A 15,078-nucleotide genomic window follows, 5' to 3' on the forward strand; every position below is an offset into this window, starting at 1 on the left:
GAGTTGTATTTTTGGGGCTTCTGTGTCCAACTTATTTCTCATGTGGATTAAATGAAAACCATTTCCCAACAAAGCGAGTATTGTTGTTGTACATGTCTTACCAAAAGGTTCCTGGTCTGACAGAAAGTACTGGCCCCTGAGGAACAAAAAAAGATTATGAAATGTGGCCCCAGTCCCTAGTTCCTCAAATAGCCATGAGCTTACTTACTTTTATAAACATATAGATGTCCCCAAGACATGGTAAACGTACATTGTACTTTTACTTGTGTAATATGAGTACCGGTAAGTTATTATATATATGAGTGACTGCGTAATTAGTTCTAGAAGATTTGTATTATTTTAGAAACATTTATTTGTACAGTTTCACAGATTGCATTTCTTGTCCAATTTTCATCATTCAAGGTTCGTTTTGTAGAAATGTTTCATGTGATTCCTGCTTATGAAGGTTATTTTGTTTTTGTTTTTTTAGAGACTAGAGATTATTTTTTTGACATTGAATTTTTTTTTACATAGATTTTTTTATTTTTTTACATCGGATCTAGTAACAATATTCATTGTATATAAATATGATTCAATGTTTTTTCAATTCATCCATCCAATCTATTTTCTGCCGCTTTATCCGGGGCCGGGTCGCGGGGGCAGCAGTCTGAGCAGGGACTCCCAGACTTCCCTCTCCCCAGACACTTCCTCCAACTCCTCCGGGGGGATCCCGAGGCGTTCCCAGGCCAGCCGAGAGACATAGTCTCTCCAGCGTGTCCTGGGTCTTCGACCGCTTGTATCCGCGATCTTGTTCTTTCGGTCACTACCCAAAGCTCATGACCATAGGTGAGGTCAGAACGTAGACCGACCGGTAAATAGAGAGCTTTGCCTTTCGGCTCAGCTCCCTCTTCACCACAACGGTCCGATGCAGCGACTGCATCACTGCAGCCGATGCACCGATCCAACTGTCAATCTCACACTCCATCCTTCCCTCACTCGTGAACAAGACCCCGAGATACTTGAACTCCTCCACTTGGGGCAAGGACACCTCACCCACCTGGAGAGGGCAAGCCACCTTTTTCCTGTCGAGAACCATGGCCTCGGATTTGGAGGTGCTGATTCTCATCCCAGCCGCTTCACACTCGGCTGCAAACCGTCCCAGTGCATGTTGCAGGTCCGGGTTTGATGGAGCCATCAGGACAACATCGTCTGCAAACAGCAGAGATGGAATTCTGTGGTCCCCAAACCGGACACCCTCCGACCCCTGACTGCGCCTAGAAATTCTGTCCATAAAAATTATGAACAGAACCGGTGACAAAGGGCAGCCCTGGCGGAGTCCAACATGCACTGGGAACAGGTCTGACTTACTGCTGGCAATGCGAACACAGCTCCTGCTCCGGTCATACAGGGACCGGACAGCCCTGAGCAAAGGGCCCCGGACCCCATACTCCCGGAGCACCCCCAAAAGGACACCCCGAGGGACACGGTCGAAAGCCTTCTCCAGATCCACAAAGCACATGTGGACCGGTTGGGCAAACTCCCATGAACCCTCGAGCACCCGATGGAGGGTATAGAGCTGGTCCAGTGTTCCACGACCGGGACGAAAACCACTCTGCTCCTCCTGAATCCGAGGTTCGACTATCGGTCGGATTCTCCTCTCCAGTACCTTGGAATAGACCTTACCCGGGAGGCTGAGGAGTGTGATCCCTCTGTAGTTGGAACACACCCTCCGGTCCCCCTTCTTGAACAGAGGGACCACCACCCCGGTCTGCCAGTCCAGAGGCACGGTCCCCGACCGCCACGCAATGTTGCAGAGACGTGTCAACCAAGACAGTCCTACAACATCCAGATACTTTAGGTACTCAGGGCGGATCTCATCCACGCCCGGAGCCCTGCCACCGAGGAGTTTGCGGACAACCTCAGTGACTTCAGCTTGGGTGATGGATGAGCCAGCCTCCGAGTCCCCGGTCTCTACTTCCTCTTCGGAAGACGTGACTGAGGGATTAAGGAGATCCTCAAAGTATTCCTTCCACCGTCCGACGACATCCCCAGTCGAGGTCAGCGGGCCTCCCCCCGCACCGTAAACGGTGTTGGTGAGGCACTGCTTCCCCCTCCTGAGGCGCCGGACGGTTTGCCAGAATTTCTTTGGTGCCGACCGATGGTCCTCCTCCATGGCCTCCCCGAACTCCTCCCAGGCCCGGGTTTTTGCCTCTGCGACAGCACGAGCCGCGGCTCGCTTGGCCTGCCGATACCCGTCGATGACCTGCGGAGACCTACAAGCCAGAGTGGCCTGATGGGCCTCCTTCTTCAGTCTGACGTAGGGATGTGTACCGCTCCGCAGGACCGGATCTGGACTTGTAAAAACGTTTCAGTTCAGGTCCAAAAAAACCGAAACCCCGGTGATTCGGTTCTGGACTCATTAAAAATCTACCACTCCCATTCTATATCCTTTACGTTCTAGAATTTAAACCATCTGAAACCTTCCATAGATCGCGAAATTTGCGCTAGAAAAGACGTAAACACTGACATCGCTGTCAATGACCCGGAGCATCAGCGACGCATCTTCCACGTCGGAAGTTGCGGCATCTATATTCTATAATCTATATTATATATAATCTTAGATTATATATAATATAGATTATATATAATATATCATCTGTAGCGTCCAGTCGAATTGAGAAGGCCAGAACTGATGGTTAAATGTCTTTTAATGATCCTTTCCGTGTCATTCAACCACGTAAGAGCTAAACAGAATAAAATAAAAAGACAATTACATTTTGGACGTAAATCCCCGTATTTCTAACTCATTGGTACTATAATTTCACAACATATACATCCATAAAACATTTCAAATATCTCATAAATACAATCGTTTTCCACTACAGACCTTGTTCCCCTGTCGACTGTAGCTAGATCCTTGAGTTTGTCCGTGTTTTGTCCGTTTTCCGTTGTTCAATTTACTTTTCGTCTTTTCCAGTGTGTCAAGTAGACGTTTTACCATCACTTCCGGTTACAGAGGAAGTTACCAAAATAAAGCAAAACCTTACCATAAAACATAAATGTGTCAAATTGACCTTTACACTCCCATCAAATTATTTTCTGTTAATGAATATGAAATAAAACACAAATAATTTCTTAAAAAAAGTTACTCAACCGTAAAACTACAATATGAACATGTAATAATTACAACATCTCAGTGCATTTTAGCTTTTATAACATTTACTTTCCACAACCTTCTAATAGCAGAACTAACTTATGAACTGGGCGTTCCACGATAGACATTTTATGCAAACGTTCACCCTTTTTGTTAAGATTTCTGTCTGCAAAGGCTATTTTAACCTTTCTCACAAGTCCATCTGTATCTGTTACAGTCTCCAAAACTCTTCCAAGTCTCCATTGTGATCGTGGTTGAGTTTCATCTTTGTCCATCACTATGTCGCCTGTTTGAATATTTCGTTTAGGAGTGTGTCATCGTTGTCGGACCATAATGTTTTGAATGAGTTTGGAAGTGATGAGTTTGGCAGCCTTCCTCCCACCTTGAGCATATCGTATCTATCCAAGAAAAGATCCAAGTTGTGCATTTTATTGTTTTTTGATAATGCTTTTCCTTTGCTTAGTGACTTTATTTCTGTGGAATATTCTTGTCTTTGTAGGTCTTTGATGATGAATATTTCTGCATTTTGTCTTTCGGTTACAGTGCTCCGTGATTTTGATTTGTCTTTGAGCAGATATCGTTTGAGACGCGCTACTGCACTGACTGCACTGACCAGGATGAGAACTTGGTGAGACGGTCACTAAGACTTCTGTGTTCTGTAGTTTGTGTATTTAATGACTGCACTTTTCTCACCTCTGGGTCTCCTATTGGGAGTTCAATTGTCTCTTTTGAAGGAAAATGTATCTCCTTTTCCCACAAGAACTGAGCCAATTGGATGACAGTAGTTCATTTACTGTTGTTCCTCTTGATGCCATGTCAGCAGGGTTTTCAATTGTAGGTACATAAAACCATTGTCGTGGGGTGGTATTGTTGCGGATCCTTTGCACTCTGTTGGCGACAAACGTGTGGAAGCGTCTTGCTTCATTATTTATGTACGCCAGAGTAACCTTTGAGTCCGTCCAAAAGAACTCCTCCACGTTATCATAGAGTAGCTCCTCCTTTAGCATGTTGCTTACTGTGACTGTGCAGTCAATTCTAGCCTTGGAATTGTGGTGACCTTTGTTGGAGAGACACGTGCTTTGCCCATAATAAAGCTACAGTGGACATCTTTGTTTTTATTTATCAGTCTTAAGTAAGTGCATTGTCCATATCCTGTTGTGCTTGCATCGGAAAAGTGATGCAATTCCTTTTTTGCTACATCTCCAAATATTGCAGGAACATAACATCTGTTTATTTGCAACTTTTTCAGATTGTTCAAATCCCTTTTCCAACTCTCCCACCGTGGCTTGAGACATTCAGGTAACGGCTCGTCCCAGTCCATTCCTTGACGACACATTTCTTGGAGGATCTTTTTGCCATTGAGCACGTAAGGAGCAACAAATCCCAAGGGGTCGTATATTGCTGCGACTGTGGACAAGATTCCACGTCTGGTTGGTGATTGGCCTTTTTCTGCGATGTTAAACGTGAAACAATCTTTTTCTATGTTCCAATAAATGCCAAGTGCTCTTTCTGTTTGTGTCTCGGTGAACGTCAAGTCCTTTGTTTTTGTGTCTACTGCATGTTCCGAAGCAGGGATGCAGTCAAGAACAACACTGTTGTTGGACACAAACTTGTGTAACCTTAGTCCACCTTTTGCACAAAGTTCACGCGCTTCTTTTGCTAGTTGTACAGCGTCCTTCACCGTCTCCACACTTGTGACTCCATCATCAACATAGAAGTCTCTGGCAATGAACTGTGAGCCTACAGGGTACTCATGGTTCTTCTCTTTGATGTCATTCATGTATGTGACGTAGTCCTTTCTGTATTTTTCATCACGCATAAGTTTCCTTTTGAGCTGATTGAGTCTGCTTTCAACAAGTTTTCTGTTATCTTGCAATTGCGGCCTTTTCTTGAAGGGTAATGGCATCTTGTAATGTCCATTCTCAGTTTGTATTATGCCTTGTTCAAGTTTCTCGAGGAACGTGAGATCCTCCTGTGACACAGCTTTCTCGTTTCTTTCACCATCTTTGAAGTCCTTTTCTAAAGCACGTATTGTGTCTGCAGGAGTGGAAGGAGGGATTTCCTTGACGGTTATTCTGTGACAGACACTGTTCATTGTGCATGTTTCGTTGCAAGGCACTGAATTACCAACTATGCTCCATCCTAAATCAGTGTGAATAGCATATATCTCATTGTCTTTGCCAAGGAGTACTTGTCTGGGTGCTAAAGCTCTGGGACAAGTGTAACCAATGAGAAGACTTACTTCACAATTGAGGAGCGGCGGGACATCATCCACAATGGGTAACAGATGACTCCACAATTTGGCTGTTTCACATGTTGGTATGTGTTCTCTGTTTGCAGGTATGTAGTCCTTTGTGTAAGCAGTGGGGAGCCTTATCACTGTTGCTGAATTGTAACCTCTCACCAGAAGATCACACACTTTTCCGCTGCTTACAACTGCATTTTTACCCATCATTGTAGTCAGTTTGAGTTTTACTGGGCACACATCTGCTTGCAGTTCACGTGTTATATCTTGATCAATAAAGACTGTGTCGCTCTGAGTGTCTAATAATGCATAGACTAGTTTTTCCTTTTGTGGGTTTGTGGCAGTTGACACCCATACTGGAACTATCATTGAGGTGCTGACAGCGTGTTCTGCTCTAGCAACATTTAGTGACATGGCTGTTGCAGCTTCCAGTGTGTTACCTTGAATTGCGTTGTCTGTACTCACGTGACCTTGTGTTTTCATCATGAAGACAGGTTGGGTGTCTCTTAGAGCAAGTCTCACAAGTGAGGCGGCGTCTGCAGTCCTTAGCGTTGTGCCCTTGTTTAAACAACCATAACAAAGTTTGTTGTCCTTTGTATATTTATTTCTGTTTTCTAGGGTCATTTTCAGAAAGTCTTGGCACTTAATAAGTGGATGTGTCTCTTGGCACAACATGCATGAAGAGCCACTGTGCATTTTAGATTTTGCCTGATTGTCGCCATGTTCAGTTGCGTTTGTGTTAAATACATCTGCTTTGTTCCTTTTGATTTCCTTTGTATTCCTTTTATCATTTGTTTCAGTGGACCGTAGCGCATGAATGGAGGTGACTGGATTACATGCAACTTCAGCCTCAAGTGAGAGGAAGGAAGCAAAATCATCATAGCTGGGAAACTCACCACCGTTCATAAGTGTCTTTGTCACATGCCTGTTCCATCTCGCATTTATCCAGTCTGGTAGTTTATGCAACAATTTCTGATTTTCTTCGCAGTCGTTGAGTATTTGCAGCCCCTTTACATGCGGCATAGCAAGCGTACATGCATTTACAAAGTCTGCAAAGTTCCTTAGTCCATCGGCATCTTTAGATTGTATTTTTGGCCAGTTAGACAACTTCTCTCTAAATGCTCTTTGCATCACAAATGGCTGGCCATACCTTTGGTTTAGTTTCTCCCAGGCGTCTTTATATGCTTCTTCATCATTTCTAAAGAAAGTCCCTTCAAGACATTTGCGAGCTGGGCCAGTCACATATCTTTTTAGATAATACAGTTTATCCGCTGCTGAGATGCCATTTTGTTCAATGAGTGATATAAAGGTGGATTTCCATTCAATAAACTTTATAGGCTCACCACTAAACATTGTTGGCTCTGGTGTGGGGAGTCTGTTCATTCTTATACTGTCTTGTAGGGCCTGTGCAAGCTGGCTAACACTAGGGGGAGCTGTTGGCACAGGTATAGTATGAGGCGATACAGTTTGTTTGGGTGTGTGCTCTGGGCTCACCTGTTCACTTTTACCTGACTGCGCGTCGTCTAGTTGAGACAACTCTCTGTTATAGGCTTCCCACCTGGCACGAGCTGCCTCCAGGTCCTTCTCAGCTCTCAAACCTTCCAACTCTGATGTTTGAATTGCCATTTGTTTATTATGCTCTTCTTCTAGAGCCTTTATCTTTTCCCTTTGTCTGTGCTCCTCTTGTACAATCTTATACTCCGCTTCCTTTGCTGCGAGTTCGGCCGCTGCGTCTGCTCGTCTTGATGTTAGGAGTGAAGCTGAGGAGTGTTGACTGTGGTTTGATGCTGCGGTTGAGCCATATATGGACTGGGCGTAATCGTACTCTAACAGTCCACGTAAACGTTTTCTTTCACGCTCTGCATCAAAATCTCCATCTACTCCACTTATTCTTTCCAGAATTATTCTTACGACGTCATGTGTCACTGCTTCACATGCATCAGTTTTTCTCCTTATGTCTGATGAAAGTGCCATGGAACTTCTCATGTCATTGTACAGTTTTAACAGATCGTCTCTCTTTTGTTCTAGTATGTCTGCTAGATCAGCTATTTCCTTTTCTGAAATGTCTGACTTTAGTTTTTCTCGTGTTTCACGCACCTGCATTTTCCACTGTTCGTATAGAGTCAAAAGTCTTTTTTCCTTTTTGCTTGTTTCTTCTTCTGGTACTTTGACTCTTTCAGAACGTCGTGATATTGCTGATGTGCTTTGGACTTCATCTTGCAGCTGCCTCAATGTTTTCTGTTTACTTGAGATTGCATCTTTAATGTCTTGTCTATTCTCACTTTCACTTTGAAGCGAGTCCTTTAAGTCATTTATTTCTTCTTGTAAATTTGTAATCCGATCGTTACTGTCTTCTGGATTTTCAGCTTCGTATTCCTCCATTTTGGATTTATTCTTCTTTCACCTTTTAGCTTTGTACTTCCTGACCAGCTTCTGCCATCTGCTGGACGTTGTGGGTGTTGCCTTGAAACCGTAAGCCCTCGTGGTGCAGCAAAATGGCGGCGGTCAAGCTCTTACTGTAGCGTCCAGTCGAATTGAGAAGGCCAGAACTGATGGTTAAATGTCTTTTAATGAGCCTTTCCATGTCATTCAACCAACGTAAGAGCTAGACAGAATAAAATAAAAAGACAATTACATTTTGGACGTAAATCCCCGTATTTCTAACTCATTACATTGGTACTATAATTTCACAACATATACATCCATTAAACATTTCAAATATCTCATAAATACAATCGTTTTCCACTACAGACCTTGTTCCCCTGTCGACTGTAGCTAGATCCTTGAGTTTATACGTGTTTTGTCCGTTTTTGTCCGTTTTCCGTTGTTCAATTTACTTTTCGTCTTTTCCAGTGTGTCAAGTAGACTTCCGTTTTACCATCACTTCCGGTTACACAGGAAGTTACCAAAATAAAGCAAAACCTTACCATAAAACATAAATGTGTCAAATTGACCTTTACATAATCTATATTTTATATATAATCTATATAATCCATATTTTATATATATATTTTATATAATCTATATAATATATAATTTATAATATATATATATTATATATAATATATATTATATAATCTATATTATATATAATCTATATAATATATAATTTATTATATATATATATATTATATATAATATATATTATATAATCTATATTATATATAATCTATATTATATATAATCTATATTTCATATATAATCTATATTTTATATATAATCTATATTTAATATATAATCTATATTTTATATATATAGATTATATATAATCTATATTTTATACATAATATATATAATCTATATTATATATAATAAATACAATCTATATTTTATATATAATATATATAATCTATATTTTATATATAATATATAATCTATATTTTATATCTATATAATATATAATCTATATTTTATATCTATATAATATATAATCTATATTTTATATCTATATAATATATAATCTATATTATATATAGATTATAGCGACCGCACGCAGGGACGGAGCCACTTCGCTCACACAGGATTTTGACCAAAAATTGCTTCACGCGCTCTTATCTTTTGACTTAAAACCGCTTTTTATATTTCATTTAATGCTATTTTGCCTTGTCGGCGGTACTTTATAAAAAAAATTTGATAATAATTTATTTTATTTATATTGTAAGTGCGGCGGATCCGTAAACCAAGTAATAAAATAACTGTGGCCTTAATGTAGTAATGTCTACTCTGCATTATAAGTGACAGTATCACTGAGATTTTTGATTTGCTCTTTTCAATTTGATATTTTATAAAGTGTAAAATGTAATTTTATGTCAAATGTATTTTCTCACAAATGGAATCTGCCTCTAAGTCATTGTATTATCATTAACAAAAGTGGAAATAAAGTGTGTTTACTTAATTATTTCAGTTGTAAATGTGTATTTAAGACATGTATCCATACAGTCAATGTTAAAAATTAAAATTTTGGACATTTAAAAAAACAAAAACACGGTCATGTCAAATAGCCCCCCCTATAATTTGTACCACCAGCCGCCACTGCTAGAGACATTGAAATTTAATAAATATTGAAATTTTTTTTATATTCTTTACGGTCTCTGCGTAACACGCCCTCAAAAAGGATTAATTTCCTGTTTATTCAAGGACAAGTCACGTCTAATGAAATTGATCTACGGAGCTCATATTTCACTCACTAATGTGTTTTTATGTCTGATTGGAAATAATTAATACCCATGTAACAAATTTACTCTATAGCGCCCCCTACCCATTGTGTGAAAAACTCAACATTGTCTGATTTGTTTGAAACTCATGGTTTATATTCTCGCCATGAAAATATCTGCATTGCAGATATTGTGTTTTTTCACTATTGGCCAGCAGGGGCGCAATGAATGCCTTCACTTCCTCTTCCTCTTTTATTTTGATGGAACATTTTCCTCTCGTGCCGTGGTCTTAGCATTAGCATTAGCACCGGCATTAGTGGCGGGTCTCTGTTGCTGGGTGACGGAGGTACAGGGAGGAGGAGGCACAGTGTCTTAAGTGCAGCACTGGCCCACAGCGCAGCACCCTGCAGCACTGCCCACAGCGCAGCACCCTGCAGCACTGCCCACAGCGCAGCACCCTGCAGCACTGCCCACAGCGCAGCACCCTGCAGCACTGGCCCACAGCGCAGCACCCTGCAGCACTGCCCACAGCGCAGCACCCTGCAGCACTGCCCACAGCGCAGCACCCTGCAGCACTGCCCACAGCGCAGCACCCTGCAGCACTGGCCCACAGCGCAGCACCCTGCAGCACTGGCCCACAGCGCAGCACCCTGCAGCACTGCCCACAGCGCAGCACCCTGCAGCACTGGCCCACAGCGCAGCACCCTGCAGCACTGCCCACAGCGCAGCACCCTGCAGCACTGCCCACAGCGCAGCACCCTGCAGCACTGCCCACAGCGCAGCACCCTGCAGCACAGCGCAGCACCCTGCAGCACTGCCCACAGCGCAGCACCCTGCAGCACTGCCCACAGCGCAGCACCCTGCAGCACTGCCCACAGCGCAGCACCCTGCAGCACTGGCCACAGCGCAGCACCCTGCAGCACTGGCCCACAGCGCAGCACCCTGCAGCACTGCCCACAGCGCAGCACCCTGCAGCACTGCCCACAGCGCAGCACCCTGCAGCACTGGCCCACAGCGCAGCACCCTGCAGCACTGCCCACAGCGCAGCACCCTGCAGCACTGCCCACAGCGCAGCACCCTGCAGCACTGGCCCACAGCGCAGCACCCTGCAGCACTGGCCCACAGCGCAGCACCCTGCAGCACTGCCCACAGCGCAGCACCCTGCAGCACTGGCCCACAGCGCAGCACCCTGCAGCACTGGCCCACAGCGCAGCACCCTGCAGCACTGGCCCACAGCGCAGCACCCTGCAGCACTGGCCCACAGCGCAGCACCCTGCAGCACTGGCCCACAGCGCAGCACCCTGCAGCACTGGCCCACAGCGCAGCACCCTGCAGCACTGGCCCACAGCGCAGCACCCTGCAGCACTGGCCCACAGCGCAGCACCCTGCAGCACTGCCCACAGCGCAGCACCCTGCAGCACTGCCCACAGCGCAGCACCCTGCAGCACTGCCCACAGCGCAGCACCCTGCAGCACTGCCCACAGCGCAGCACCCTGCAGCACTGCCCACAGCGCAGCACCCTGCAGCACTGCCCACAGCGCAGCACCCTGCAGCACTGGCCCACAGCGCAGCACCCTGCAGCACTGCCCACAGCGCAGCACCCTGCAGCACTGCCCACAGCGCAGCACCCTGCAGCACTGGCCCACAGCGCAGCACCCTGCAGCACCCTGCAGCACTGCCCACAGCACAGCACAAGTGCGTAGCTCATGATGCCGTAGGGATGCAGTCGTGTTGTTTTTTACATATCGCGTGCCCCTTTTAAAATGGCCGACATGACATCATCGCGAACGCATGTATTCTTCTTTATTGACCCAACTTAAATATCCTCCAAAACTGGGGAAAATCTCTAAACAGAAATTCAGCCGGGGAACAACAGGAAGTAAAGCAGGATCAGATTTCAAACATAAAAACAGAAGGTCAGATATAAATGCAGAACTTGAATGTCTCTGTTGACCAGTCGGTCCAGCACAGACTGACCAGAGGAGCATAAGTGACCCTGGGATGACCAGAGGCAGCTGTGGAGAGGAGGGGAACACGAGATGGACCGGATCAGGCTTCAAACTGGAACTGGACTGAGGATAAACCAAAGGGCAAAGGCAGAACTGTGACACTGATCATACTGAGCACCAGAGCTCAGACCTTTTTGTGTCAAAACCTGTTTCCAACTGCACTTTCTGTATCTTATCTGGACATGTGCAGTTTCTTATTGTGGCTCTGAGCAAAGTAAATGAATGGTTTTATTTCCTCTTCATTCCTTTGATATTCCCACATATTGAATGAATACAAAGGACAAAGCACTCGTCTTAACTTAGTAAGATTTATATTTTGTCTGTTGCACAATTTATGATGTTTTGGACCTTTGTAAAACAGTAAAACGTTTCAATTTCAGTTCAATACTTCCACAGCCACAAATATATTTTGTATATATTTACCAAAACAACTTTGAGGGAATATCACTCTTATTGTTATTGTGTATTTGGTGCGGACAGTGCATGTTAAAGTACATGTACACGATACACATGAAACACACAGTTTTTATATACTTTTTTATTACTATTCAATTCCAAAAAATGAGACAGAAGAAAGACATAGTGATGAAGGTGGTGTCAAAGGTCATGCAGGAGGTAAGAAGAAGACCATTTCATGTACATTATGTTCACATACATGTATGTTCACCGTCACATCTGCACGTCTCATCTCAGGGTGTAAAGCAAAACAATATTAATCAGAGATAACATAAGGTTTTGTGTCTAGGATCAACATATTTTCCCTCTGTGTGCTCAAACATTAGTTATACATATAGTAGGAGTAGTACACACACATCTGCAGATATTTCATTCAAGACTAAGTACACAATAAGAACCCCATTTTGAAATCAAGCAACTGAAAAACTGAAAACCTATGAAGGGGTTGAAACCAAGTGGCAGGAATCCTTCTTCATTTTTCAAAAGGATCTAAAGACAGATAAATAGTAAAGTAAGGAACAGTGTGAATACTTGAATATTACCACTTAAGCAGCACAAGGAAATAAACACATGCACTATTTTTCTGTGACATAGAATTACACAAGCAGCAAAATGTTGTTCCTTGTAAATTTAGATTAAAACAAACAGGTCCAAAGACTCTGTGTGTGTTTGTGTGTGTGTGTGTGTGGTGTGTGTGTGTGTGTATGTGTGTGTGTGTGTGTGTATGTGTGTGTGTGTGTGTGTGTGTGTGTGTATGTGTGTGTGTGTGTATGTGTGTGTGTGTGTGTATGTGTGTGTATGTGTGTTTGTGTGTGTGTGTGTGTGAGTGTGTGTATGTGTGTGTGTGTGTGTGTGTATGTGTGTGTGTGTGTGTATGTGTGTGTATGTGTGTGTGTGTGTGTGTGTGTGTATGTGTGTGTGTGTGTGTGTGTATGTGTGTGTATGTGTGTGTGTGTGTGTATGTGTGTGTGTGTGTGTGTGTGTATGTGTGTATATATATATATATATTGTTTAAAGGCATACCTGCGGGGGTTTCCCTGAGGTCAACATCAATTGGTTTCATCTGCCTGTGTGAAGAAACAACTCTTTGAAGTGCTTGTGATTTTAACTATAATAAAAACAAAACACTGAATAGTTTCTCATAAACTCATCAGATTAGTGTGAGGTTACGGCCTGTACTAAAGAAAGTGGTGTAAAAGGACCAAACAGCACAGCTAAACTAAAATGACAAAAATTGCTCTAAAACCTCCCAAGCAGAGGCTGTGGTTGAAACTATGAAACAGTTGAATTATTTACAGAACATCCATAAAGAAACGGATAAAGTGTTGTGCAGATACTTACTCTAAAAGAATCTTCTTTGTGTTGAGCATGTTCCTGGAGGCTACGCACCAGGGCTTGTCAGTGTAATTGTCATGCAGGTAAATAACCTTTTTAATACCTGGAAAATACAGACGTTAAAAGTAAAAGAAACAACCACTTATCTTCCTGAAAAAGTAATGTGGCCTGTTTATGTAAATGTATGTTACTATTAAAACTAGAAAATCTGCAATGGCTGAAGACATTGCATAGATTTTCCAGACTGCGTGACGTCATCACGCAGACACTCAATAATCATTGTGTTTTACAATTTTGTATTATTTCATTAAACACACACATACCGTGGTTCAATAATAAAAGTAATATTTACACACCAGTGATGATGATGTTTATGGCACATTTATTGTGGGGAAACAGAGTCGTATAGACAGAGGCACCATTCAAATCTGCACCCTTTGCATTCAGGATGGCATGAGTCACTGCATGGCACACTGACACAAATACATGTTATACACTTATACACACAACTAAAACACAGAGATTCTATGTCTCATTTTATGCAAAATATGATGTTAGAAATGCATCTCACCATACAAGTATTTAGAATCTGGATACTCTTTACCCCAGTAAGGTTGGTCATCACCTATGGGCAGATGATTGTAGCCAACAGAAATGACCTCGCCGTCCTTTACAATACAGGCTCCCACCTGCACAAAGAGACAGCACAAATTCCCCTGCTATAATTCTATGTATGCATACTTTTTATTATAGTTTGATATCTTCTTTGTTTGATCTAATTGTGTTTGATATTATAAGTTGATCTATCTTCTGCTAATATTAAATGTCATGACCGTCTAAGGAGATGAGCGTTCATGTATGTTACCACCTCTTACATGTTTTGTCGTCAGACTATTTATGTACCCCTTAAACAGTCAATAAGTAAATGACTGTCTTTTCTGGCGTATGCTAAAGTTAGGACTGTATAAGTATAGCAGAAGTGACATTGTGAATCTATTACATGTTGTGCCGTGACCATCCTGTGTTCATCTCCTGAAATCTACTGATCAGTAAAAACTTAACAATCTGGACCTGTCTCATCAACTATCACCACATCACGTCCCATTATTTATATAAAGACAACAATATAAAGTAATTTAATAAAATCCTCTGGCACCTGTGTGTTTGGATCTCTGCTCCTCTCGGCTGTCAGGGCGGCCACAGACATGAAATATTTGTTATCTTCAAGGTAGTTTTTTCTCGGTCTGCAGAAAACAAACAGATAAACACCAATATCAAGATAAATATTTACACAAATCATGAGTTTGGACTTTTTGTTGTCCAGATAAAATACTGCACTATTTAGTACTGTAATAATAAAAAATCATTACCCAGGGCCAGCCATGGCTTCAGATGATGGTGATGCAAGTGCCGGGTGAACTTGTGCCGGGTGAACTTGTGCCAGGTGAACTTGTGCCAGGTGAACTTGTGCCAGGCTTTATAAAAGACTGCTCAGCAACAGCGGCACCGCCTCTCATGACATATTTTATCCCGGAAGACAATGCAAAGTCCACAAAGACCGGTCTTACTTGTTTTTCCTCCATTTGATGAGCTGCTTTTAAAAAACAATATATTTCATCTTCCACTGTCATTTTGATGTTGTTGTTGTTGTTGTTGTTGTTGTTCAACTGCGACGTGTGGTCAGAGCGATACCCATGTTGCCCTGTTTGAAAATGGTATCCATGCATTTGGGACAATGTGCTCTAT

The 15,078-nt window shown here is 42.8% G+C and overlaps 1 protein-coding gene across 2 annotated transcripts; it reads right to left on the minus strand.

Moving 5' to 3' along the window:
- Nucleotides 1-12,073: 12,073 nt before the first annotated feature.
- Nucleotides 12,074-14,790, minus strand: LOC140377957 (deoxycytidylate deaminase-like). 2 transcript variants are annotated; one of them, XM_072463582.1, is made up of 7 exons: nt 14,703-14,790; nt 14,489-14,576; nt 13,904-14,021; nt 13,689-13,793; nt 13,339-13,435; nt 13,021-13,064; nt 12,074-12,486 (listed from the first exon to the last, which is right to left on the minus strand). In XM_072463582.1, the coding sequence occupies exons 1-7, from the start codon at nt 14,714-14,716 to the stop codon at nt 12,470-12,472; spliced, it is 483 nt and encodes a 160-aa protein (XP_072319683.1). In that variant the 5' UTR covers nt 14,717-14,790; the 3' UTR covers nt 12,074-12,469. The 2 variants fall into 2 exon arrangements, with proteins under 2 accessions (XP_072319683.1, XP_072319682.1); XM_072463581.1 differs by having other exon boundaries at nt 12,075-12,486; nt 13,689-13,805.
- Between the last annotated feature and the right edge of the window lie 288 nt (nt 14,791-15,078).

Source organism: Eucyclogobius newberryi, unplaced genomic scaffold (assembly GCF_026437365.1).
Source record: "Eucyclogobius newberryi isolate DKJ021-1_F unplaced genomic scaffold, fEucNew1.0.hap1 SCAF_4, whole genome shotgun sequence".
In the NCBI taxonomy this organism is placed as follows: domain Eukaryota; kingdom Metazoa; phylum Chordata; class Actinopteri; order Gobiiformes; family Gobiidae; genus Eucyclogobius; species Eucyclogobius newberryi.